Source organism: Pygocentrus nattereri, chromosome 6, assembly GCF_015220715.1.
Source record: "Pygocentrus nattereri isolate fPygNat1 chromosome 6, fPygNat1.pri, whole genome shotgun sequence".
Lineage (NCBI taxonomy): Eukaryota > Metazoa > Chordata > Actinopteri > Characiformes > Serrasalmidae > Pygocentrus > Pygocentrus nattereri.
The window spans coordinates 32,348,887-32,374,179 of record NC_051216.1 but is presented as its reverse complement, the minus strand read 5'-3'; the positions used below and the strand labels follow the sequence as shown (position 1 = coordinate 32,374,179).

Sequence of the window (25,293 nt, the reverse complement as noted above, 5' to 3'; positions counted from 1 at the left end):
AATGCAGGACAATGCTAGACCTCATGTGGCTGGAGTGTGTCAGCAGTTCCTGCAAGATGAAGGCATTGAAACTATGGACTGGCCCGCCCGTTCCCCAGACCTGAATCCGATTGAGCACATCTGGGACATCATGTCTCGCTCCATCCACCAACGCCACGTTGCACCACAGACTGTCCAGGAGTTGGCGGATGCTTTAGTCCAGGTCTGGGAGGAGATCCCTCAGGAGACCATCCGCCCCCTCATCAGGAGAATGCCCAGGCATTGTAGAGAGGTCGTACAGGCACGTGGAGGCCACACACAATACTGAGCCTCATTTTGACTCGTTTTAAGGACATTACATCAAAGTTGGATCAGCCTGTCGTGTGTTTTTCCACTTTAATTTTGTGTGTGACTCCAAATCCAGGCCTCCACTGGTTAATAAATTTGACTTCCATTGATGATTTTTGTGTGATTTTGTTGTCAGCACTTTCAACTTTGTACAGAACAAAGTATTCAATGAGAATATTTCATTCATTCAGATCTAGGATGTGTTATTTGAATGTTCCCTTTATTTTTTTGAGCAGTGTATTTACTTGTTAATTTTCACAATTAGGAAAAAAAAAATCAAATATAAAAAGTGTGTGTACTTTTGCATGGGAATTGTTCATTTTTTCCCTATATGTTAAATTCAGAATGGGTGCAGTAATCACACTTAATAGTAAATGCATTTAATTGTACAAGGACTTGATGCTGAGAACAAAACACGCCATTTGACCAGGGATGCCCAAACTTTTGCATATGATACCATGTGAACCAAAGCAGTAAGCACATAAATGTTACTTTTGAGGTGTCTACAAAAGTGTTTTCATAAAAAATGTACATGCATAATAAAACAGGCTTTAAAAAGTGAAGAGCATGACTGTACAGAGGCCTGATTGTCTGGGAGTCTTTAGTATTTAGGCCTTAGGGTGTCTTTAGCAAAGCTTTGCTAAACCACACTGACCATCAGGGGGTGATGTAGTGAAGTAAATGTGAATAGACCCCCACAAGGACACACTACAGCAGAGTTAAAGCACTCTAACTTTACTGTAAAGCTGATGTTTTGCTTAATAACCAAAGGGACAGTTTTAAAGTCAGGCTGTTTTTATTGGCATCAATATAAATAAGGACACAGTATATAAGCAACAGTGCATTAAAAACAGAGTAACAAAAATCAAACAAGAAGCAAGGTGTGACCTTCAAAATGACCACTTAACTCAGAGCAAAAATCCAATAAATACAAAAGTATATCATCTTTTATCTACAAAAGATTGTCAATAGCCGTGAAACACTATACAGCCTCAGTACGGGAGAGGCTGTGAACCTACAGGAGGAAAGAGGCATGTTCAAACGCTGACAGCTGTAAATGATTAATGGAAAAACAGTAAAGAGGAAGTATGGAGGGTGACCTCTGACACTGAAACTCAGTCCAGTGGAAAACAGCCCTGTCTGAAAAGGTCACAGACTGCCCAACACCCCTCAGTAACCGTATCCTTGGTGATAGCCATCCTGGTAGCCCTCATGGTAGCCGTGGTGATAGCCGTAGTTGCCATACTCGTCCTCGGGGCAGCGCATGCCCAGGCTCTGCTGGATGGCCATCTCCTGCCTGCGGAGCTGCATGGAGTCGATCAGGTCATATATGATGGCCATGGACCACATGGGCGATGGATACCAGGACTTCACGTTGCCATCCTTGCCCACCAACAGCATGGAGAAGTACTCTGGGCTGACCTGGAAGTAGTTTCTGATGTCCTTCACGAGTGTGGCAGATAAGCCCTCACGCTCCACTGTGGCACTGCCTGGAACACACATATGGAGTTCTATGGAAATGTTCTGACTGATATTAAACGATCCACTTCCGTTTTATTTTTTTCACTTTATGACATTTATGTGGTTCTATGTATTAAAATTATTGGATTATTTTCCAACTTCAATACCTTAGAATTAAACAGGTTTTTATTGTTACTGTAGCTTTAAGACCGATCAGTTCTGATTGGCTGCCCTCTCTTGTCCTACATTCAAAAAGCAAAACTGAAACACTCCTTTAACTTCAGCACTGAACTGCTGAAGGCTCACTGGGCAGATTTATGAAAATACATTTATTTTTCATAACATCACAAAAACAATGAACTCAAAACATGCTGCTTTTTTAATGAGGAAAAATAAAACAAAAATGTGGCCTTGCAAAAGTTATGGCACAGCAAATGAACAGAAATTGTGCACTGAAAGTTGCAACAAAAAAAAAAACAAACAGCCACGTTTGAGTCTGTAGAGGATGTGTTAACATATTTAACTTAAAAGTTAACAACTTTTGCATATGACTGTGTGGACTGTATTGCCTGGGGAGTGGAGTTTAACAGTGTTTACATACTACACCTGTTTTATCCCAAAAAAGCAATATTTTATTTATTTATTTATTTTTTGCCTGATAAGGGCACTATGACTTCCTTAGGCTTATTATTGAGTAACTACATGGAAAACAGTGTAAACTGGCTGAATTATTCTGAGGTTATAAGCATGAGAAATGGATGCCTGGACCTGTTGACTGATCCTGGGCTTTTAAGGCGATAAGTAATAACAAAATATTTGCAAAGCTTTTCTTAATATGTGATTTTGTTTATACTTTGGGTATATTTTGCAACACACAGCTTCACATTCATCAAAATGTCTTTCTTTAGTCGAAAGAGCAGGTTTTGTTTAATCCCACATGGCCAGAGCCTGCTGGCGAGCCCAAATTTTATTACACATTTGTAAAACCTAAGAATAGCTCAGCAAAGTTGCATTGAAGTCCCTGTAGTTACAGAATAATTAGCCTTAGTGTGTAATAAGACTGTGAGTTTGAGGGGTTAAATAACTATAAACAATAGTTTTAATAATAAAACGTTTTTTCTTTTCCAAACTGCTTTTAAAAGGACGTTTTGATCCAAAGTTCATTTTGTCACACCTGAAAGATTTGAGTGCTGATGAGTGCTGACATCACTATAAGGAGATAAAATAGGCCTCAGACTGTAAACGGAGACTCTGATATCTTTTGCATGTTGAGCTGGCCACAACTCACAATCCCCACAATCAGGATTTTGCCAGTTTCATTCTCATTGGCTTTCCACATGTCCTTTTTATCTCTCTGACAGGAAACAAACTTTGCATGCAGTTGCCAGCTCTACACATTGCCTCTTGGAGTAAGATATAGAGGCAGGATTTAAAAAGAAGTTCATGGCTTTGTCTCTTTAAAACTCATTGAAGTGCTTTCTTTGAAGGCTTTAGTAGCTTTTGAGTGAGATATCTTTGCGTGTTTGCTGACACATACTGATGTGTTTGCCCTGGGGATGTTTTTCTAGTAGCCCTGTTATGAAAACAGTCTGCTCTTATACGTCACCCTAAAAAAACAGTCTATGGTTAGTTATTTTGCATGGCAGTCAAACGGCTCTTTCCTGTCGTGGTAGGCTGTTCATGGCCATGTTAAGGGATGACCCACAGAAAAATCTTATCGCTTAAATGTTGCTCTTTTATGGCTCAAGAAATTCTCAGCAATAGTATTAGACCAAAACGAGACATGAGATACAGGAGAGATAAAAGATGAGAGTTTATCTGAGATCTTAAACTCAAGTGGAGACATGTGAGATTGCTGGGGTCTTTTCAACTAAATTAATAAAGTCTGAATACTTCATTGTTTTTTTTTCTGTGAGACAGCAGTTCAAACTAATTCAGTAGAATGTTTTATATATATGTTGATCGTAAGTCAAACACAAGATCTAAGCATTGGGCAGCCTAGTGTGGTATGAGATGGTATGGAGGATTCGAGGCTTACAGAGCAAGAGGCTAAGTTTCGTTAACATATCCTCTCATCCATCTGTAAAAACACTGTTCACAGCAGAAACGATGAAAGCAGCAGGTCATTTTAAGGTGCTGGGACGGCTTTGAAAATAAATAACATTATAAGCAGCGCTTCTTACATAAAGCAAAAATGTAAGAAAACAATCCCTCTCCACACATTTGAGAAACAGATTTATGTTTGGAAAACTGACATACATCTTCAGAATTTAGCCTTGCTTTCATGTCTCATGTGGGAGCCCCTTGGAAGGTCTTGTGGCTGCCTCTAAAGTCAGCCCTTTTAATACTGCTTACTCAAACAGCTGTTTGATCTAAAAGCATCACAGAGGCCATCCTTTAGACTTGCTGATGCAGCTTTTGAAACACATGAAAGCCCTGACACTCAGTGCAGCAGCAGCTGCACAAGCACATGCAGAGCAGCTGCGGCTTTCCGGGATGCAGAAAAATGTGAAGACTGGAAACATCTCCCTGCTTTCAGGATTGATGTAGGGGTAAGCGATATGAACTCAAATTTATACCAAATAATATGCCAAATAATAATACAATGCAAAGCAAATAATTTAAAAAGAGTATGTGCAATGCTAATGAACATAACTTTCGATGAACAAACATTTGATGCTTTATCTTATTAACTTTAACATATATAAATATATGCTCATTCCAAATTATGGTTACAGTTTTTCCATTTAACAGCACAATAATAATTTGGGAGCTAAAAACACCGACTGATCCAGTTTAGAAATATAAATTCTTTGCCATTCTTCCAGTATACAAGTCTACAGTCTTCTCTATTTTGCACTAAGTAATGCACCATATGTTTTCAGACAGGCAGGCCAGTCCTCATATTGTTGAGTATATATATGTGTGTATATATATATATATATATATATATATATATATATATATATATATATATATATGTCTATATAGTTAATGGCACATTCACTACTGCGAAAGTTTCCCACACAGTGGACACTAGTACACACCCATATAATGGCACACTGGTAACACTCTGGATGGTCCTGTCTCTATTGGTACTCTACTCTAGAGAAGTCCATTATTTCCATGAACAATCTGAAAGGTTGAAATCCATTTCAGATAAACAGCCTCATCATTTGCTGACACATTTTTTGGTAGAATGCCCAGCCTCCTCACAGACTAGGCCTTTTCTACAGGGAAACCTCCACAGATGACTGCATCAACTGTTTTAGACTTGTTGAACATTTCACAAAATTCCTAGTCTTGAATTTTTCCCATCACAAGTGTTTTGGCATCAGTTTCTAAATGAGTGTATATTTACAATATTTACAAAAAAACAATGAAGCTAAAATATTACATATCTTTGTACTGTTTTCATTGAAATGTAGGTCAAAATGTATTACAAATCACTGCTTTCCATATTTATTTGCATTTTACATACTATTCCTTACACATACCTATTTGGAATTGAAGTTGGTAATAATAATAATAATAATAATAATAATAATAACAATAAAAGGTTGTAATCTGCACCAACACTTTAAATATTTGCATAAATGCTTAAACGGTGCATTAAAAGTTTTGCTCATGTTTAATTTGTACTGTGGACAGGGCTGTTTATGGTTCACGGTTTTTGGGCTTATCACTTCAGCTGCTATATAATAAAATCCATATGATGGGGGAGAGTCAGAGTGATTCACTTTTGCGCCAGTATATCTGCAACCCATAGTTATGTCTTATTTTCTTTTGGAATGCTGTGGTCCTCACCCAGCCCTCCAGGGCTGAGGGTTCAGGAGATTTACGGAATGCGTGGTCCAGCCTTCGTAGCCTACCTGCTGTTCCTGGTGTTACAGCTGAGCAAAGCTGCTAATGTCAACAACTACACTCTGAAAAGCTCTAATTTGACCCTCAAACCAGGAGCTGAACAGCTGGCTGCTGAATTAGCCACATGTCTTGCTTTTTGCATAAAGATTCTCACCATTAATGGGGTATAGTTCCAACACTCCACCCATATCTGCCATGTCAGTCCCCACCAGCTTCAGGATTGATATGTGACGCAGCCCTGCAAATAAACACACATCACTTATGAGACAGATACAAACTGAATCTAGTGCCATTACAACTGAATCTAGTGCCCCTAATATTCAATGATTTCCCATAAGCACATTAAAAGACCTGTTGGGTTTTGGTGATTGTAATCTGTAAGGTATGTGAGCTGCATGTTGATATACACAACTGATTCCCATCAATGGACAGGCAGAGCTTGATTAATTCAATTGAGCCAGAACTGAGAGCTGAGTACAGTAATCAATGCCAGGTCAAACAGAGAGGAAAGTGAACCTTTGTGTGTGTGTGTGTGTGTGTGTGTGTGTGTGTGTTGGCAAGCCTGTGAAATGTGATTACTACTCTCACTCATGTTAGCTTTGCTGATCTTTTGGAATGAATTTTCAATGATTACTTGAAGGGACACTCCGTTGTAAACAAACATTTGTTTGTAGTTACATGACTACATGCCTACTCGCCTAAATTACAATCTACCTGATTTTAAATGAAATGCATTAGTTAGCTATGCTATATTAGTTACCCTGGATGGAGTAACCCGTTCCTCATCATAAAAAGCAATTCTACTCTTTAAGCATCTGTCTCTGCAGCACAGTGACAGCAGGGATCACATCCAAGGCTAGTGCATCTGAAGAGTGCACTTGTGGTGTTTTACATCTGAAGTCTTTTGTTTGGCTGATTAAGCTGTAGTTGAATGTCCTCTAAAGCCTGACATACACTGCGCAGTTGTAGAAATCTTGTTCTTTGGTGGCTCACATTGTATGTTTGAACAGACCATCAAAGTAGACAAAGTCTATGATTTATATACTCACACTGTAGGAAAACACTCTGTCCATATACAGTTTCAAATAAAGCTATAACCCTAACCCTAAACCTTGGACAATACAAAAAAGTAATTCCACTCAGTTGAACACAGTAAAGTCAGCAGAGACAGACTTTGGAAGGAAATGTGGACTCCTCTGCCTCTGTTTTTCCAGCCTTTGTGTTCCCACCCACACTGGGGAAGCTGTTGTGATTGTGTGTTTAAAAACAGTCTAAGATCACACAGCATAGGTCTGGTGGGAATCTATTGAGGTGGAATGTTTGAAATGACCGACGCCTTTGAGTCCAACTGTTATGGTGTCAAAAACTGTTCTCTGTGGGAGCAGAGCCTCCTTCACTGCCACTTCAAGCAGTGTATACTCAGCTTACGTCACACAGAATCAGCTGATATCAGGATGTTGGTATAATGTCTTGAATTATGTATGTAAATAATCTGTGTTTGGATTGGCTTGGCCTGTATTGTACCTCATCAAAAAGCAGTCCAGGCTTAAACACTCCTTGTAACTTCAGAGTGTATGGGTGGGGCTAAACTGCTGTAGGCTGAATAGATGGATATATGTTATTGATATTATTACTGATTTTTATGACATCACAGAAACAATGATTTCAAAACTGACTGTGTTTGCAGCTTGATTTCCACATATGAAGTGGGGAGAATACATTTTGAAACAGTGTTTACATACTATATCAAACTCTATTATCTGTATAGGCCCTTTAACTGTAAGTATTGCATGCTTCCATTCCTCATTAACTTTAGAAAAACTCAACCAGAAAAACTAGTTTGCATTGCTTCCCATGTAGTTACTGATTAATAAGCCTTAGGATGTAATAGGTCTGGGCTTTTAAGGAACTGTTAAAAATAGAGGTGCCAAAAAGAGGTTATTTGGATCGATGCCATAGAAGAAGCATGTTTAAAGCTGTTTAAAGAAACATCCATTCAAAAGTTCACTGGGAACCAAAATTAGTTCTTTTATAGAACTGCCTCAGAGAACCCTTTCCAGCATCTTTATTTTTAAGATCGTAAGGGTTGAGTAATATTGATGGTCAGCACTTCACTACAACGTTTTCCAAACCCAGCACTGACTGATTCATTTCAGGCTGATAATTCAGTAACTGAAGGAAATAATTTTGTGTGATGATCTCTGCAGACAGCAATAGTGGAATGTGTCTTCTTTTGGATGCAGGCCTTGAGCTGAAAGAAGCACAGCCCTATCTTCAGACCCTACCATTAACTGTTCTATGTGTGGCCGTGCAAAAGCTAAGGTCATGTCCCGGGTCATTGGGAGTGGGACTGACAAGAAAAACAAGTGCAGCTGTATAAAAAATGGTGAGAGTTCACACACCATATCTGCCCAGGCTCAAGATGCAAGTGCACTATATTACCCTTAATTAAAGAGCCACATTTCAAATGTGCGTGCAGCAAAGATTTATTAGCCTGAGGTATGTCTGGATTTCTGGAACACGAGGCAAATTGACAGACCGGAACAGCTGTTGCGTGCACAGTCAAGCTCATTCCCAACAATGCTCATGCCAATATTGTCATCTGGGACCCACTCTGAATTCATGCTTTAGAAATATTAAGAGCAAAAAATCCCATGGCTACGCAAAAGCTGGCCCGGTCAGAACTACAGTAAAAGCAGCCTGGTTTCAATCAGCCTTGACTGACAAGTGAGAATCAGTCTTAGTTCTTTTCCCGTGTGCACACAGATTTACTAGATGGAAAGATTTCAGCGCGTGAAATGTGCCGTAAATATTCAAAGTCTTGTTGCTGTGTGGTACAGTAACTGCACACAATGCCTACATGTCAGGGTTATTATAGTTAAAGAAAACTATTACAAAAATGAAAATTAGTAGTCAAATGTATTTCTTAATTGTAACAAAAATAAACAAGACAAAAGCTTAAAAAATAGAAAAAGTCAAAAATAATCATGTGATATCTGCATTGTTTGGAACATGTGAACTGAATGACAGTAACAACAAAATAGAAAAGGATAAAAGTTATTTTTTCCTTCACATGTCATATAAGGGTTTTATGTTTATGGGAATTTTTGACCATTCTTCCATTTGTGAGGTCAGACACTAATGTTGGACGAAAAGGCCTGGCTCGCAGTCGTCGCTCTAATTCATCCCAAAGGTGTTCTATCTGGTTGAGGTCAGGACTCTGTACAGGCCAGCCAAGTTCTTCCACACCAAACTCACTCATCCATGTCTTTATGGACCTCACATTATGCACTGGTGCGCAATCATGTTGGAACAGGAAGGGGCTGTCCCCAAATTGTTCCCACAAAGTTGGGTGCAAGAAACTGTCCAAAATCTCTTGGTCTGCTGAAGTATTAAGAGTTCCTTTCACTGGAACTAAGGGGCCAAGCCCAACTCCTGAAAAACAACCATAATTCCCCCTCCACCAAACTTTACACAATGCTGTCAGACAAGCACCGTTCTATGGGCAACCGCCAAATCCAGAGTCATCCATCAGATTGCCAGACTGAGAAGCGTGATTTCGTCACTCCAGAGAACATGTCTCCACTGCTCTAGAGTCCAGTGGCGGCGTTTTACACCACTGCATTCAACGCTTTGCATTGCACTTGGTGATGTAAGGTTTGGATGCAGCTGCTCGACCATGGAAACCCATTCCATGAAGCTCTCTATGCACTGTTTTTGAACTAATCTGATGACCACATGAAGTTTGGAGGTCTGTAACGATTGATTCTGCAGAAAGTTGGCGACCTCCGCGCGGTATGCGCCTCAGCGTCCGTCCTCTCATTTTACGTGGCCTACCATTTTGTGGCTGAGTTGCTGTCATTCCCAATCGCTTCCACTTTGTTATAATACACTGACAGTTGACTGTGGAATAATTAGTAATGAGGAAATTTCATGACTGGACTTCTTGCACAGGTGGCATCTTATCACGGTACCATGCTGGAAAGCATGGAGAGCGACCCATTCTTTCACAAATGTTTGCAGAAGCAGTCTGCATGCCTAGGTGTTTGGTTTTATACACCTGTGGCCATGGAAGTGACTGGAACACCTGAATTCAATGATTTGGATGGGTGAGTGAATACTTTTGGAAACAAGCCATTTTTAAAAAATATAAATGAATACATACATACATATATATATTGAAGTAATGGAAATGCCATACCTATAATAATCCAGCTACATTTACGAAAGCTATACATTTTCAGTGAAAACACATATGAGACGTACCCAGGTTGCATGCCTGACTGGACAGTGCATAGAGCTGCTGCTGGTAGGCCCACTCTTCATCGTTGGGAGCCGATATCACAAATAATCTGCGTCTCCAGCGGAACCTGAGATCACACAGATAAAGAACTACCACACTGTAACCATGACAACACGTTTGGGACCACAGCGATCATTAGGATCATTAGGTGAGTAATTAACAGTAAAGCCATGATGCAGCCAAAAAACATGGAAATCAGATTGGCCTTTATTGTTCAAAGGGAACTGAATGTTTTCTGTTTTTTACCTGATTCACTGATTATGTATGAGCAGAGGTGGTAGGAACTAATCAGAATTACTCAGTTCCATGTACTTTGGCACAACTTTGACGGACGCATGTTTTTTTTTCGCAATCTGAATATGTTTACTTCTAGTACGTCTGTCATTTTACATTTTATCACATTTTCACTTTACAGCCATTCATTCATATTTCATTCTCTTTTTGGGTTTAGTTCCATTCTGTTCCATTGTTTCACTTTTCTGTTGCTCATGCTTCTCACTTTTGAGCTTGAGCATTTTTACCATACTGTAGTCCAAAAGCAGCCAAAAAAGAGAAGAACAGAGTATTTAGAAACTTGAGCTGCTGCACTGATGGACACTGGAGTTACTAAGAAGTTTAACTGCAGCTCTGTAGGGAACTCAGTACATCAGGAGTGTTTGACATTACAGTTTTTAACTCCTACTTAAGTCTTTTTTTTGCTAGGCTACTTTTACTTCTACTTGAGTCATTTCTTCACTGAAATAACAAAACATTAACTTGAGTATGAGTTTAGGCTACTCTACCTAATGTTATTTATTTTTTGGATTAAGTTTAAGTTATAAACAATTGCACAGAAAGATTTCCAGCATGCCATCACACACAGAAGTCTAAAGCCTGTGTTGATGAGGAAACATTGAGAAATTGGGCTCTTTTGGGCTGCATTTAAACAGAGAGACATGGGTGAAGTGAAGGATGTGTGCATATGCTACCTGGACAGGAAGTTCTCCAGTGACCGTGGCTTGTCCTCTTTTTTACAAGTCACCCCATCGCGCTTCTGCTGCTCCATTTCTCGGATGCGGGAGGAGAATGTGTCAATGTAGCCAAACACAGCCTTCATGGCAATCGGAACTTCATAAAATTGCTGGAGTGTTGTGAGAAAATGGAGCGCAGAAAAAGATGCAAAGTCAGCAAAAGGACATCACATTGCATTCTGAGCGGCTCTAAAATAACAAACCAAGCCTAAAATTATGTGTGTGACATGGACTGTCATACCAACACATCGACACAAGAGTTCTCAAGATTTTTCCTCAAACCACAATAACCAGCCCATTCAAAGCAATAAACAAAGTGAAATATCGCAATGTTTTTCATCCCGTGTGTTTGGCACACATGCCATTCCAGACTATAACAAGGGTTTAATATGATTTTTGTTTATGATTATTGTATCACTATAATACCCAGCATGCATTTCACAAATATACAACCACTGAGAATCCCTGCAGTGCTCACCCAGTCCTGCCTGCTAATCTACCCATTGATATAATGGCTAACAAATGGACCATTCTACTTAATTAGTTCCTAAGGCATTATTAAGATATATATTTGTAATAAGCTAAATATATCAAAAATCTAAATGTATAGTGTACTTTCTATTGTGAGGTGGCTGTCCTAAACACTAACCCTAAAATTTCAACATGTGAAAATAATCACTAACAAAACAAAAAGAGTTTCAGCCACACCCCTGATTTTAGTGCAGGAAGTGAGACTGCATCCATGTCCCTCATGGCCACATGATGAACAGTTAAAGTCCATTTTTTCAAAGTAAATAAGTCTAAAGTGTGTAGCATTAAGAATGATCATATTTTCTGCAATAAACAGATTTGATGTTTTAATTAAAAATGATTAGTTAATGTGTGTAAAACTGTTGAGAGCTGTGTTTGCTAGTCATGTACTGGCTAGCGTTTTTGAGTTATGATCAAAATTAGCATAAATTGTCACTACCGAAACAATAACTACTGAAACATCTGGCAAAGTTATGATAGTGTTACGATTATTTTGGTAGATACAAATTGGAATGTTTAATCATTTGTTTTAATAAAATAACCATAATTAAGTTACAGGGTCCCGCCCGAAGACTGCTGGGATAGGCTCCGGCACCCCCCCGTGACCCTGATGGAGAAGCGGCTTAGAAAATGGATGGATGGATGGAAGTTACAGGGTCATTCAAAGTTCTAAATTTTAGTCTAAATTCAAAGTCAGTTTAAAGTCCAAAATGTGTTTTGAAGTCTCACTTTGTACCAGTTCAGTAGAAAGAGCCACATACAACCAAGCTGGCATTATTGTAACTCTTACCTCAGTCATCAAACAAAACTGTAAAGAAAAAGATGATTCTATCTTTATTCAGCACAAAGTAGCACCAAAGACAAGATTTTTACCCTTTCAGCCAAAGAAGGTATCTTGCTGTCTTACTAACTTTTGTGTTTAGCTTGTTAACTGTTGAGTAATTATTGTTGTTTGAGTAATCCTTTCTCTCCACTGTAATAAAGATTTGAAAAAATTTACTGCCATTTCAAGGCCGCGATAAGTTCAGTTCTGTAGCTGTAACTATATCGTTAACTATATCGCTTCCTCTGCTTTTTGGCTCCCGAGAAATAAAAAACTTTCAGATTGTCTCAATTTAATCAAAACAGTGTCTCACAGATGACGTTTGTGCCAGACTTATCTCACCCTAGTCTTAGCTGAATAATATTTACATAAGCTCTCATCATTTTCTTATACAGATGTTTTCTGTATCTCAGATCCCTCAGATACCTCATGCATATCTCATCTGTCTCAAGAATGTCTTACAGTTACATGTATATCTTAGGCGCCATCTCCTAAAGGGATGTTTGGGAGAGAATAAAAAAATTTGTGGTCCTTTATTAACACAATGTTGAACTATACTTCATTTCTCCTGAGAAAAGAAAAGTTGATTTTAGGGCAGTTTTTCTTCCGAAAGTGGAGCTGTTTTAGAGTGTCTTGGCTAGCCATGGTTCAGTGCAGTTTTAAGAGACTATACGCTCTGTCCCCTCAGCGGCTGCCCACACACTGGCCTCTTTGTATATACCAGCTGTGTGCAAACAGGCCCTCGTTTTTAACCCTGGCACATAAACACGCTACTGAGAACTGCTGAGGATAAAAGCTGTACCGCTGTCAAAATGTAATGATGTAAGTGTGTTGTGCTACACTGTGTCTGTCACTATGAGGCTCTTCACTGAAAGTCAAATGCAGTCAGAGTTTCAGCTGATTTTATCTGTTGTTCATAGACCAGACATACCAGAGAGGAAGTGTAAATTCCAGGCCAAAATTATCTGCAGCGCTAAAATGCTAACACAAGATCACAAGATTTCACACAGAAAGCCTTTAATTTCACAGAAGTAATACATTTGGGTGACATCTGTATGTCATGTTACTGATCATGATGAAACCAGGAATGCCTTGATTAGTGTCATACTCCACAATGTATAAAAGAACATCACTAGGATATTATGATAACTGGTCTGTAAAAGGAGAATTCCACATTTTTTTTCAAATTTTCTGTCTAATTAAGTTATTAAGTTAATTAAGTTAAGTGTAACGAGACATTCAGTGTAGTTGTGAAATGGTTCATTATGAAGAAACTCACCAAGTCATATTTTTTACAGTGGTAGTAACAAGGTGTCACAATGTCTACAACTCAAATATAGCAATTTGATTTACTATCCAAAACCAACTTCATATGTCTTCTGAGTTCTGGAATGTAATGTTGATGATGATAAAATATTGGAAAATTAGAAAAAATAGTTTTCTTTTGGAACTATTTTGCCCTACAATGCCCGGCTTGTACCTCTCCACCATAAATGGATCTGAAATAACATATTTAAAGTCTAAACAGCTTATCTCAAAACTATCAGAAAACAATATCATGCAGTGTATTTTTTGTCATTTCATGAAAGAATCTTCTGTGAGGTATAAAGGCATTAAATGCTTCAGATGTCTGGTTCCTATCACCAACACTGTGAACATTTCTGACTCGGTTTCTTTACAGCAGATAATTTCACATCAAACCTCTCTGAATGATATTGTTTACATCTTAATAATGAAATCAAAGAGAAACTAAAAATAAATCAATGCAATTTCCCTTTAACTGACCCTTCTGAATATTCTTACCTTCCATTTCATGTCCACATCAGTGAGGACCATATAGAAATCGTTGTAGACCATTCCAAACTCTTTTCTCAGATCTGTGATGAGGTCTTGGTTCACCAGATCCTCCTGCCGCAGACCCTTCATAGGCCTGTCGTTCTCTGCAAAGACATAAGATCCTTTTCTCAAACGTACTAGCTAAAGAGATATGCTTGTTATTGTGATGGCATATTGCAGAATATTGTGATTTATTACTCTTCACTACAAATGATGCCCCTCTAAGGAAACCTTCTCTGGTTTCTCTACAGTTCTTGACAATTATGGATTATGAAGAAGACACAGCATAATTCACTCATCGTTCTCTTACTATTACATATTTAACAGACAATCAAGAGTGATTAGTAATCATATGTGAATGTGACATTACGAGTATTGCCCAAGGACTCATTACTACAGCAGGTAGTAAGCAGGTTTCCTGCCTGGACAGAGGAACAAATCCCTGTCTCCAGTAGGCCAGGGTGATGGTGTTATTCACAATGCTCTCCAACCACCACACAGGGGATAAAGACTTCTCAGTACCAATTGTCGACTATGACATCAATGCATTTTGGTGTCCTATTAGTCAACCAATGGACTTAAATAAATAATAATACAACCTTGATAATTAGGTTTTTATGTGTTGATACCATTATTTCAGTCAAAATACTGTAATAATACATTGTTATTTTTTGTTTTGCAAAGCATACTGCAATCCTATCCCTATGCTTCCTTTAAGTGGACAATTCAAAACTAAGTACATGAGATTTTAATGAGATCAGTCACGTGCATCAATGAAAGACTGACTAATCACTTCAGCCCTTGTCTGCTTTCTGTCCAGATGGAAAATTACCAGCACACAAGTGCTGCCCCTTAGAGGTGGCAGTCAAGGGTGTTTATTCTGGGAGAACAGCTTCCTCCTGTCCAAAAAGAGACAGATAAAAACCCAGCAGCTCATGTAAAGAGGCCCTCTCAGCCCACTGGAGACTGGATGGATGTGGGAGACAGTCTGGGAAGACACAGCCAAACCCGGCTGTTTGTTTTGCCCTCCTCAAAATTCAAAGAATTTCTCACTCAGATTTCCAGTAGACATTCCTTGTTCGGAATACAACAATGATGTGCCAAGCTCTTTAACACAAGCTTAAATCTTTATAGACTTTAGCCCAAATATTCCAAGTCTCACCCACTGTCTCACACACAAAGCATGCAAGACCAACAAATCTGTGGCCGTGAAGGCAACCGTTTGCTTCCTCCAGGACATATGAGGCAGGTCTCATATCTTTTGACAATAGCTGCTCTGTGTGCAGTTGAATGGGTTGGAATTACCTACTGTCCGGTTATGTGCACTGTATTAATTGTCACTAGAGCTGCACAATATATGCAACCCTGCTTCCAAAAAAGTTGGGACATGATTTCCACTACAGCATCATGTTTGTTTTTAAAGCAGTGCCCTCAGAGTGCTCAAAGGTCACTAGTTGTGAGATGTTCCACCAGGTGTTTTCTTTAGCATTATACAGCTTTACCAGTCTTTTGTTTCTCCTGTCCCAGCTTTTTTGAAACATGTTGCTGGCATCAAATTGAAAATGGGCATATATTTTTCGCAAAGCAACAAAATTTTTCAGTTGCAGTTTCAACATATGATATGTTGTCTTTGTATAATTTTCACTAACATAAATACAGGGTTTAAATGATTTGCACATCATCACATTCTGTTTTTATATACATTTTGCACAGCATCTCAACTTTTTTGCAAAAGGGGTTGTACAGTATCAACAAAAGATTTATAAGCTTTATAATTTTGAAATCAAACAGATGTTTAGATTTGGCCAATACTTCAAACTGATATTTGATGACAATTTACTGTACTCTAGAAGAGAATATTTAGGTGACAATAGACTACTACACTACAATCTAAGCATTTATTGTTTAACTGCATTCATAAACTTACAGAAAAAATCTAATATTTCTCTAATGCTAATCCTAATCCGGGTAAATGTGTTTAATAATTTCTATGTTTCAGAAATGTTTGTGTCTGCATTAGCATTTGAAGACACAAAATGGCCTCTATATGGCATAAATATGTGGACACCCTTCCTAATTATTGCATTTGGGTGTTTCAGTCATAGGCATTGCTAACAGGAGTATAAAATCAAGCTCATAGATATGCAGTCTCCACAGACAAACACTGGAGGCAAAACAATTATATGTTTCCAACTTTATGTCAGTGGCTTGGAGTACGCCCTTTTCTGTTTCAGCATGCCTGTGTCCCTGTGGACAGAGCAATGTCCATAGAGACATGATTTGATACAGGGCCAATTCCTTTTTAATGATTATGACATTTATTAATCTGCAACGCACTCATATACACTGTTTGGCCATAGGTGTGTGGACACCTGACCATCACCCCTGTTTGAGCTTGTTGGATATACATTTCCAAAAGCATGATCACTGATATGGAGGGAATTTAAAAAAAATGTTTAATGTATTTTACTTTCTGTAGAGTGATTATCTGAGCCTCACCACAAACATTTCAATGCATAAATGTCCTGACATGTTGTGCAAATGACAAATAAACTTGAAACTTGAAACTTGATATGGAGGGAATACATCTTACCACTACTTGCAGCTTCTATTTTCTCCACTCCTCAAGGCAGACTTTCTACAAGAATTTGGAATTTCGCCCATTTGGTCGAAGGAGCATTTGTGAAGTCAGGGCACAGTGCAGGCCACATGTGGTCCTCCACACCAAACTCATCAAACTATGTGTATATGGACCTCGCTTTGTGCACAGGGTACTGCCATGTTGGAACAGGAAAGGGACTTCCCCAAACTGTTGCCACAACATTGGAAGCATATAATTATCTAAAATGTCTTTACATGCTGTAGCATTAACATTAACCTTCACTGGAACTATAATTTCCTATAGGTAACGTAAAATACTGAAGCATGAATCATCACTTCAGAAAAAACGTTTCTGCTGATCCAGAGTTCAGTGGTGGCGTCCTTTACACCACTCCAGCCAACAACTGGCATTGTGTATACTGATCTTAGGCATGTGTGCAGCTGCTCACAAGTGGAAACCCATTTCATGAAGCCCCCAAGGCATAGTTCTTGTGCTAATGCTACTTACCAATACTGATGTTTGTAACTCTGCAGTGAGTGATGCAACAGAGAATAGGAGATTTTTATGTGCTATGCAGTTCATCACTTGGCAGCCCCACTCTCTGAGTTTGTGTGGTCTACCAATTTGTGGCTCTTTGTTGCTCCAAAATGCTTCCATTTCACAATTATAGCACTTACAGTTAAGTACACTTAAACTAACTAGTGGCAAAGTATGCCACGTCCTATGCCAGTGCCACGTTTAAAGCCACTAAGCTCTTCAATATTACCCATTCCAGTCTTGTCACCTATGGGTGTCGCTCAACTTAGTCAACTTAGTAAGGAGTGTCCACATCCATTTAGCCATACAGTAAAGGATTGGTGGACAGGTGTCCACCTAGTTTTTGGCCATATAAAGAAAAAATATCAAATACAGGCATCAGCCCACAATTCTCATATTGGTGCATCCCTGAAACATAATATATTATTGTTACACATTGCAGTTGCAGTATGCTATGCAAAATACTAAATAAATCATAATTTAAGAAAAATTTACCTGCATTGTTTAGAAATTATTCTTTCCATTTCAGCCATTTGTTGGATCATGTGAATGTGGTGATTAATGAAAGCCTTAACAAAACGTCACAAAAAGATCAAAAAAGAGGTTGGTCCGAATGGTCATAGCACTCAATAAGTAAAAAATGCTATAGTGATATTTTGCATCTTTTGGACTCAAGACCACAGATGTCTGTGGCAGTGTTTGGATTAGGAATAGGTTCTGACAATATGACTCAACCATTTTCAACAGTTGTGCCACCACAGATCCCCAAAATGTCTCATTTTCAGCCTCATGGGAAAATAACAAAAATTACCATGCTAAAGAGTACCAGTCTTCCTCTACAGCACACTGTATGTGTATCCAGACACTGGCATAGAAGATGGCATACTCCGCAGTCTTCAAGCTTGCTGCTGATTATGTGCTTAAAATACTAAATAAACAAAACGCCCTGTTACAGTGAATTACATCATAGCCACCCTTGAGCAAGAAAATGAAAGACTGTATATAATGCATGTACCCAATTAGAAGGGCTACTGTAGCTGTACAGCAGTGCACAGACCCACAGTAATAAGCCTTTAATTGTGGTTCCACAACCACAGCCCATTTAGTCAGACACACTTCCTTTCTGCTCTGTCTCTGATGCCTGCTGATGGAGTGGGACCAGTCACAGCATGCTGGCAGCCTGTGAATGCCACACATGTGCCAGACCCTGCACTGAAGCAGCCCAACACACCAAGGCAACAACTCTGAAAGGTCTTAAAACTGAAAGGGCTCAACATCGTGAGACTCAATAGTGAAACAGCCAAAAACTTAGACACTCTGACTCAACACACTGAGACACAGACTGAACATTGAATTAGCCCAATATATTGAGACTCAGAAACAACAATGAAACAGCCCAACACACTACGACTCAAACTCAACACTTAAACAGCTCCACACACTAAGATTCAAACTCAACACTGAAGCATTCTAATACACAGATGCTCAGATTCAACACTGAAATAGCCTAACACACAGAGACTCAACAATGAAACAGCTTAACACACTGAGACTCAACACTGAAACAGCCCAACACACTGAGACTCAGATTCAACACTGAAATAGCCTAACACACAGAGACTCAACATTGAAACAGCCCAACACACTGAGGCTCAGATTCAACACTGAAATAGCTTAACACACTGAGACTCAAACTCAACACTGAAACAGCTCAACACACTGAGATTCAAACTCAACACTGAAACAGCCTAACACAGTGAGACTCAACAATGAAACAGCTTAACACACTGAGACCCAGATGAAACACTGAAATAGCCCAACAAACTGAGACTCAAACTCAACACTGAAACAGCCCAAACACTGAGTCAAACTCAACACTGAAACAGCCCAACACATTGAGACTCAAACTCAACACTGAAACAGCCCAACACAGTGAGACTCAGATGAAACACTAAAACAGCCCAACACAGTGAGAGTCAGATGAAACACTGAAATAGCCCAACAACCTGAGACTCAAACTCAACACTGAAACAGCCCAACACAGTGAGACTCAAAATCAACACTGAAACAGCTTAAAACAGTGAGACTCAAAACTGAAACATTCTAACACACTGAGACTCAACACTGAAACAGCCCAACACACTGAGACTCAAACTCAACACTGAAACAGTCTAACACACTGAGACTCAACAATGAAACAGCCTAACACACTGAGACTCAACACAGAAACAGCCCAACACAGTGAGACTCAAACTCAACACTGAAACAGCCCAACACAGTGAGACTCAACACTGAAACAGTCTAACACACTGAGACTCAACACAGAAACAGCCCAACACACCGAGACTCAAACTCAACACGGAAACAGTCTAACACACTGAGACTCAACACAGAAACAGCCCAACACACCGAGACTCAAACTCAACACAGAAACAGTCTAACACACTGAGACTCAACACAGAAACAGCCCAACACACCGAGACTCAAACTCAACACTGAAACAGTCTAACACACTGAGACTCAACACAGAAACAGCCCAACACACTGAGACTCAAACTCAACACTGAAACAGCCCAACACAGTGAGACTCAACACTGAAACAGCCCAACACACTGAGACTTAAACTCAACACTGAAACAGCCTAACACAGTGAGACTCAACACAGAAACAGCCCAACACACTGAGACTCAAACTCAACACTGAAACAGCCCAACACACTGAGACTCAACACTGAAACAGCCTAACACAGTGAGACTCAACACTGAAACAGTCCAACACACTGAGACTCAAACTCAACACTGAAACAGCCTAACATACTGAGACTCAACACTGAAACAGCCTAACATAGTGTGACTCAACACTGAAACAGCCCAAAACACTGAGACTCAAACTCAACACTGAAACAGCCAAACAAAGTGAGACTCAACACTTAAACACCCCAAGACACTGAGACTCAAACTCAACACTGAAACAGCCCAACACACTTAGACTCAACTCTGAAACAGCCTAACACACTGAGACTCAAACTCAACACTGAAACAGCCCAACACAGTGAGACTCAAGTCTGAAACAGCCTAACATAGTGAGACTTAACAATGAAACAGCCAAAACAAACCAAGACCCTCACTGATAAGCCCCCACTCTGCCTTAGAGGCAATGGTGTTGGTGGATGCTAATGTCATCTAAATACCTGTTTCAGTCTCACTTGTCATTCACACATTTTTGTTTTCCATCCCCTGGCAGGGAAAATGACCCCTACCATGCAGACCCAGAGCAGACTGGTCACTGAGTGGAACAAAAGTGTAACTGCCAACTGACTCACTAGCAGTCAACTCAGCTATGTCATCTCTGATCATGTTTAGGAACTGCGGTTTACTGCAAAGTCTACCAGATTATTTTTGGCTGTTAAAGCTCATAAGCTTATTAAAAGCAGAAGCCTATGACACTGCTTTGGGTACATTTGTGACTAATGAACAGAATATGTGTAAAATGTGACATCTGAAGTGTTTCTGTGTTTCTGCCTATTTATGTAGAACTTAAAGGATTTCTGCACTAGGAACACGTAAGTTTCTCAGTTCATTCTTTAAATGGGCAAAAGCTAACATGGGAGAGTCCTGTTATAAAAGTACATCCTGAGGACTGGTATAAATACCCTCTATAAAACCTACTTGCTTTGCCAATAACTCTCTCTTGCTCTTGCTGAGCTCAGCCTTCCCCAGTTAAGAGTATCAGCAACAAAGCAATAGTTTTTTCCATGTCTGGTGAAACCAACTAAAGTGCCAATCTAGTTTCAGGTCTCCTACCCCTACTGACACCTCGGGCAGTTGAAAAAGCTCAATTTCCAGACCAAACTCCAGGTTCCTACACTGTCTCTGTGTCATATGAGGTCAATGTCTGGTAAAGTACTGCTTTTACTCACTACCAAAGGTCAACTGTCAGATCAAAGTGACTTTTTGCTTGGGGTATCACACTAAAGCTCTTAATCCACAACACAAAATAAAGGGCCAGTGAAAATGTCCCTCTTTGGCCTGGTCATTCATAGTTTCAAGCCGCAGACCAGTTAAGTGCTGCGAGAACAGGAAGCTGTTGCTGTATTTTGTAAATGTCACTGACTTTTGTTCCCTGGCAGGCATGGTTCACTTTGGCAGCGGTGTATGGAAAGCTTAAAAATGTGCATATGTTAACACATTAGACAAGCCCTCCACAGTCTTTTTCAAATAGCAGGTGAAATAAGGTGTATATGCTATGGCTGATAACAGGGCAAATATAAAATACAGATCTAAGACTTTCTAGTGTGCTGAAAAGTATGAGGAGGAATTATAGTTCAGTCTCCCACTCCTCACACCACACAGGAATAGAGGGGGGATTATGCCAAGATGTTATGCAATGTTGAGAGGATATGTATATAGTAGTATTAAAAAACACAGCTATACATACTAAAGATTTAAAAAGCTAATTTGCAATATAGATTGAAATCTGTTGTCCAGTATATAAATACACAGGGACCCCAATTTTTTTTGGATACTTTAACCATTTAACCATTGGTAAATATTGATGAAGTTCTTTATGTTGCTTCATAAAATGTTAAAAAAATAGTACTTGCTTCAGAGAACAACACTTTTAACACAATATCTGACCGATGATAGACTCTATGCAAGGAGAAAACCTGGAAAAGAATTCAATTCGGACTGCACTAAAGCTACTAAAAAGCACAGAAGTAGAAGCGTCAAAGCTTGGGGCTGGTTTTTTATGTTGATAGTGAGCCTGTGTTCATCAGTGGGATCATAAACAAAATAAACTTGATACAATTTTTTTTGAGGCCCCTGAACTTCACCTACACAGTTGTTTTTTGGTTTCTGCCCTTGTTATGTGATAACGCAGTTCAATGAAATCTTTGGCTTACCAAGTTGATAATGGTCAATTTTCATGGTGCTGTTGGTCAAACTGCCAAAGATGGTAATGATGGAGACTTTCCTGATGGCCATCTCACACACATGTTCCAAGTACTCATCCCTCTGCTGCACATACATGCTGTTCTCTTCAGTTGGAGCTGTTATCAGCTACAAGCAAACATATGAAGATACAACATACAGAAATGTTTTTATACATGCAGTAAAAGGCTTGCCTAAGGCTTGCCAAAAAGTACAGTATTAATCTATTACTATTTACTGCACTTACGATCAGCCGTCTTCTGTTCTCAAAATACTCCAAGAATGTTGCCAGAGCTCCTTTAGTGGGTGGGGGTTTCTTTGTAGGCTTCTGGTACTCCTCTTTTTCTTTTTCATGTGTCTTGGAAGCTTTCTTTCCATTTTTCTTATTGCCTTTTCCTTCTTTTCCTCTCCTTTCTGATTTGTCCTTTTTTGGCAACTTGTCTGCTTTGTCCTTTTTCTTCTTCTTCTCTGCCTTGTCTTGTCTGCCTTTGCCTTTCTTGGTGGGAACAACCTCAACTTCTTTCTCCTCAGGGTAAGTGTCTGTGGGTTTGCCAACATCATGCTTATCCTCATATGCATTACTAAGTCCGCTGTCACCATTTTTCTTCTTGGATGGTTTAACTTTGCTGGGCTTGTGTTGAGTTGGAAGGGTACCAGGATACCTGTTGCGACTGTTGTCCTTTCTGTCAATGTGATTGTCCCCATGCTTCCCAACATAGGCTTTGGTGTAATAGTAAGAAGGTGTGGTGGGCTGGATGGTGGTCTTTTTAGAATGGTGTCGGTCCCTGCGGTTGTAATAGTAAGTCTCAGCTGTGGTCTTTGGGGCCAATGGTGTGGTCTTCAGGGCGATGGTGGTGGCTCGTGTGGAGGTTGTGGTAGGTCGGGTGGTTGTTGTTGTTGTGGTAGGTCGGGTGGTAGTGGTAACTGTAGTGGGACGGGTGGTGGTGGTTGTAGTTGTAGTAGTTGTGGTGGTAGTTGTGGTAATAGTTGTAGGCCTTGTTGTAGTAGTAGCTTGCGTGGTGGTTGTCTGGATGGGTCTTCTGAAGGGTTTACGTACCTCTTTTCTCTCTGGTCGTCTCTCAATGGGCGGGTCCACCTGGGTAGCAGTACTGAGGACACCCTCAACCACCTGACCCTCTACCCCTGCCCCCTTACATTTCTGCACAAAACCCTTCTGCCTGACCTTCTCCATCTTACGCATTGGAGACTGGTCTATGACCTCATACATGGCCTCCAGTCTAACTGGGTATGGGTAACGCTCCTCAACTTGCAATGTTTTTTTCAGAAGAACCATTCCAAACTTCCCCTTTTCTAACTTGAGGAAGTTCATGAGCCTAGGGATAAGGGCTATATCCAAAGGCTCCTCCATCACCTTCCCCTCATTGGTAATACGTCTCACTTTTCCTCCCATCTCGCCCTCCTGATGGAACATCACAATCTGATGCACATGCCGCTCTGCCAGTTCGCAGTAAACATCTGGCTTAAGCAGACTCATCATCATCCTGTAGTAGCCATCCGACTCATGAGGGGCTGAGATGACCAGCACACGATTTTTCCCTGCAAATGATGCTAACAGGTTTGGGGAACCAGCACTGGAAGGCATGCGGGACAGCCCAGCCCGTGTTCCAAGCACACTACTGTCCTGCTGAACCGGGTTTGGAGCCCCACCCTGCATGGGACTGCTCTGTGTCAGTACTCTCCTGGTTTGCCTGGTCCTGGTGGAGCGCATGCTTTCATCTCCCTGCATATCCCCTTGTCTGTTGGCGATCCTCTCTCGCACCGGGGAGCCTGCTCGCCGCTGGACTTTGTTTAGTCTGGCCACGGGTCTGAGCCTGGCTTGTTTGTCAGCTGGTCTACTTTCTAACCCACACTCTGCCCATGCCAACAAACACAGTAAAGCAACACCAAGCATGTGTTTCCCCCCCATATTTACGGGGTTTCAGTGAAGTTCACTCAGGAAAGAAAACTAGAAAATCCAAAACAAATGACTGACAGAGGTCTAATGATTAGATTCCTTTGGGGCAAATTCCAGCGCCTGCTACAGCAGAATGCAATCACTTTCAAACCATGACTGGTTCACTCAGGCAGCCCACCGCTCCCAATAAAAACGGTCCAGTCCCAGAAGAGGCTTCAGATAAGCTATAAAAGAGGACTTGCTCCTGAAAGCCAAGTGCAGATCAGCCTACAGCCGCTTTTATTTAGCGTCCAGTATGCACATTCAGCACTCTTACCTGTGACGGGTCCCTCATTAGGAGAACGGTTCTTTGCCATTCAAATGTACGTGGCATTCATTGACTCAGGGCCACCGGACGCCGCACAACCAGCAGAAGAAAATATCCAGCTATTCCATTCAACTGTCCAGCAGCTAAAGCGATTTTCTGTCCCTCAATCCACCTGAAACAGCCGCTTTAGCTCAGAGCAAATTAATTATACTTAAGACCTTCATCAAGTTCGCCGAGTTACACGACGAAGCCGGAGCGATCCTCTGAGAAGGAGTGAAAGGAGGGACGGAAAAGTTTTCCCAGCTCCTTATCACTGGACGATATCCCAGACATGGCAGACAGGAGCCTCAGCCTCCGCGCTCTGCTCCTGTACTCTGTGCAGCGCAGCCAGGCGCCTCAGCAACCTCGGGTTGCCAGTTTGCACGAGATAAAGTCCCCCTAAAAGCCCAGACTAAGTGTAACAGGCATTTTAAAGTGAGCAGCGTCGAACTAAATAAAACTAGCACCATTTATCCGCACTAATTAATCACAGCTATAATTAATCCACACATGAATCATAACTTTAATTGTAGTTAACTATACTTAACTCTAATTATATTTAGATACATTTTCTGACATTTTCATCACCTTTAAATACTCCTAGGTCTATATATTTTATTTGAATAAAAGCATGAAAATGACATGTATTGTTTCCTTATTTTCATGATGGGAGTGCACTTTTCACGCACAGTAAATAACATTGCTATGTTCTGATGAAAACTACATTTTACAGATGTAAAAATGTGTTTCCCATTATACAGCAGCTGTTATTCCTTTCAAAACCTTATTATATCCAGACTTATTGGA

General features: G+C 40.1%; 1 protein-coding gene across 1 annotated transcript; it reads right to left on the bottom strand.

Annotated features, from left to right (window-relative positions):
* Nucleotides 1-1,104: 1,104 nt before the first annotated feature.
* ccdc80 (coiled-coil domain containing 80) lies at nucleotides 1,105-24,821 on the bottom strand. The gene is made up of 7 exons (XM_017695230.1): nucleotides 22,473-24,821; nucleotides 22,198-22,354; nucleotides 14,123-14,259; nucleotides 10,924-11,075; nucleotides 9,919-10,022; nucleotides 5,807-5,890; nucleotides 1,105-1,817 (listed from the first exon to the last, which is right to left on the bottom strand). The coding sequence occupies exons 1-7, from the start codon at nucleotides 24,150-24,152 to the stop codon at nucleotides 1,498-1,500; spliced, it is 2,634 nt and encodes an 877-aa protein (XP_017550719.1). The 5' UTR covers nucleotides 24,153-24,821; the 3' UTR covers nucleotides 1,105-1,497.
* Nucleotides 24,822-25,293: the final 472 nt, after the last annotated feature.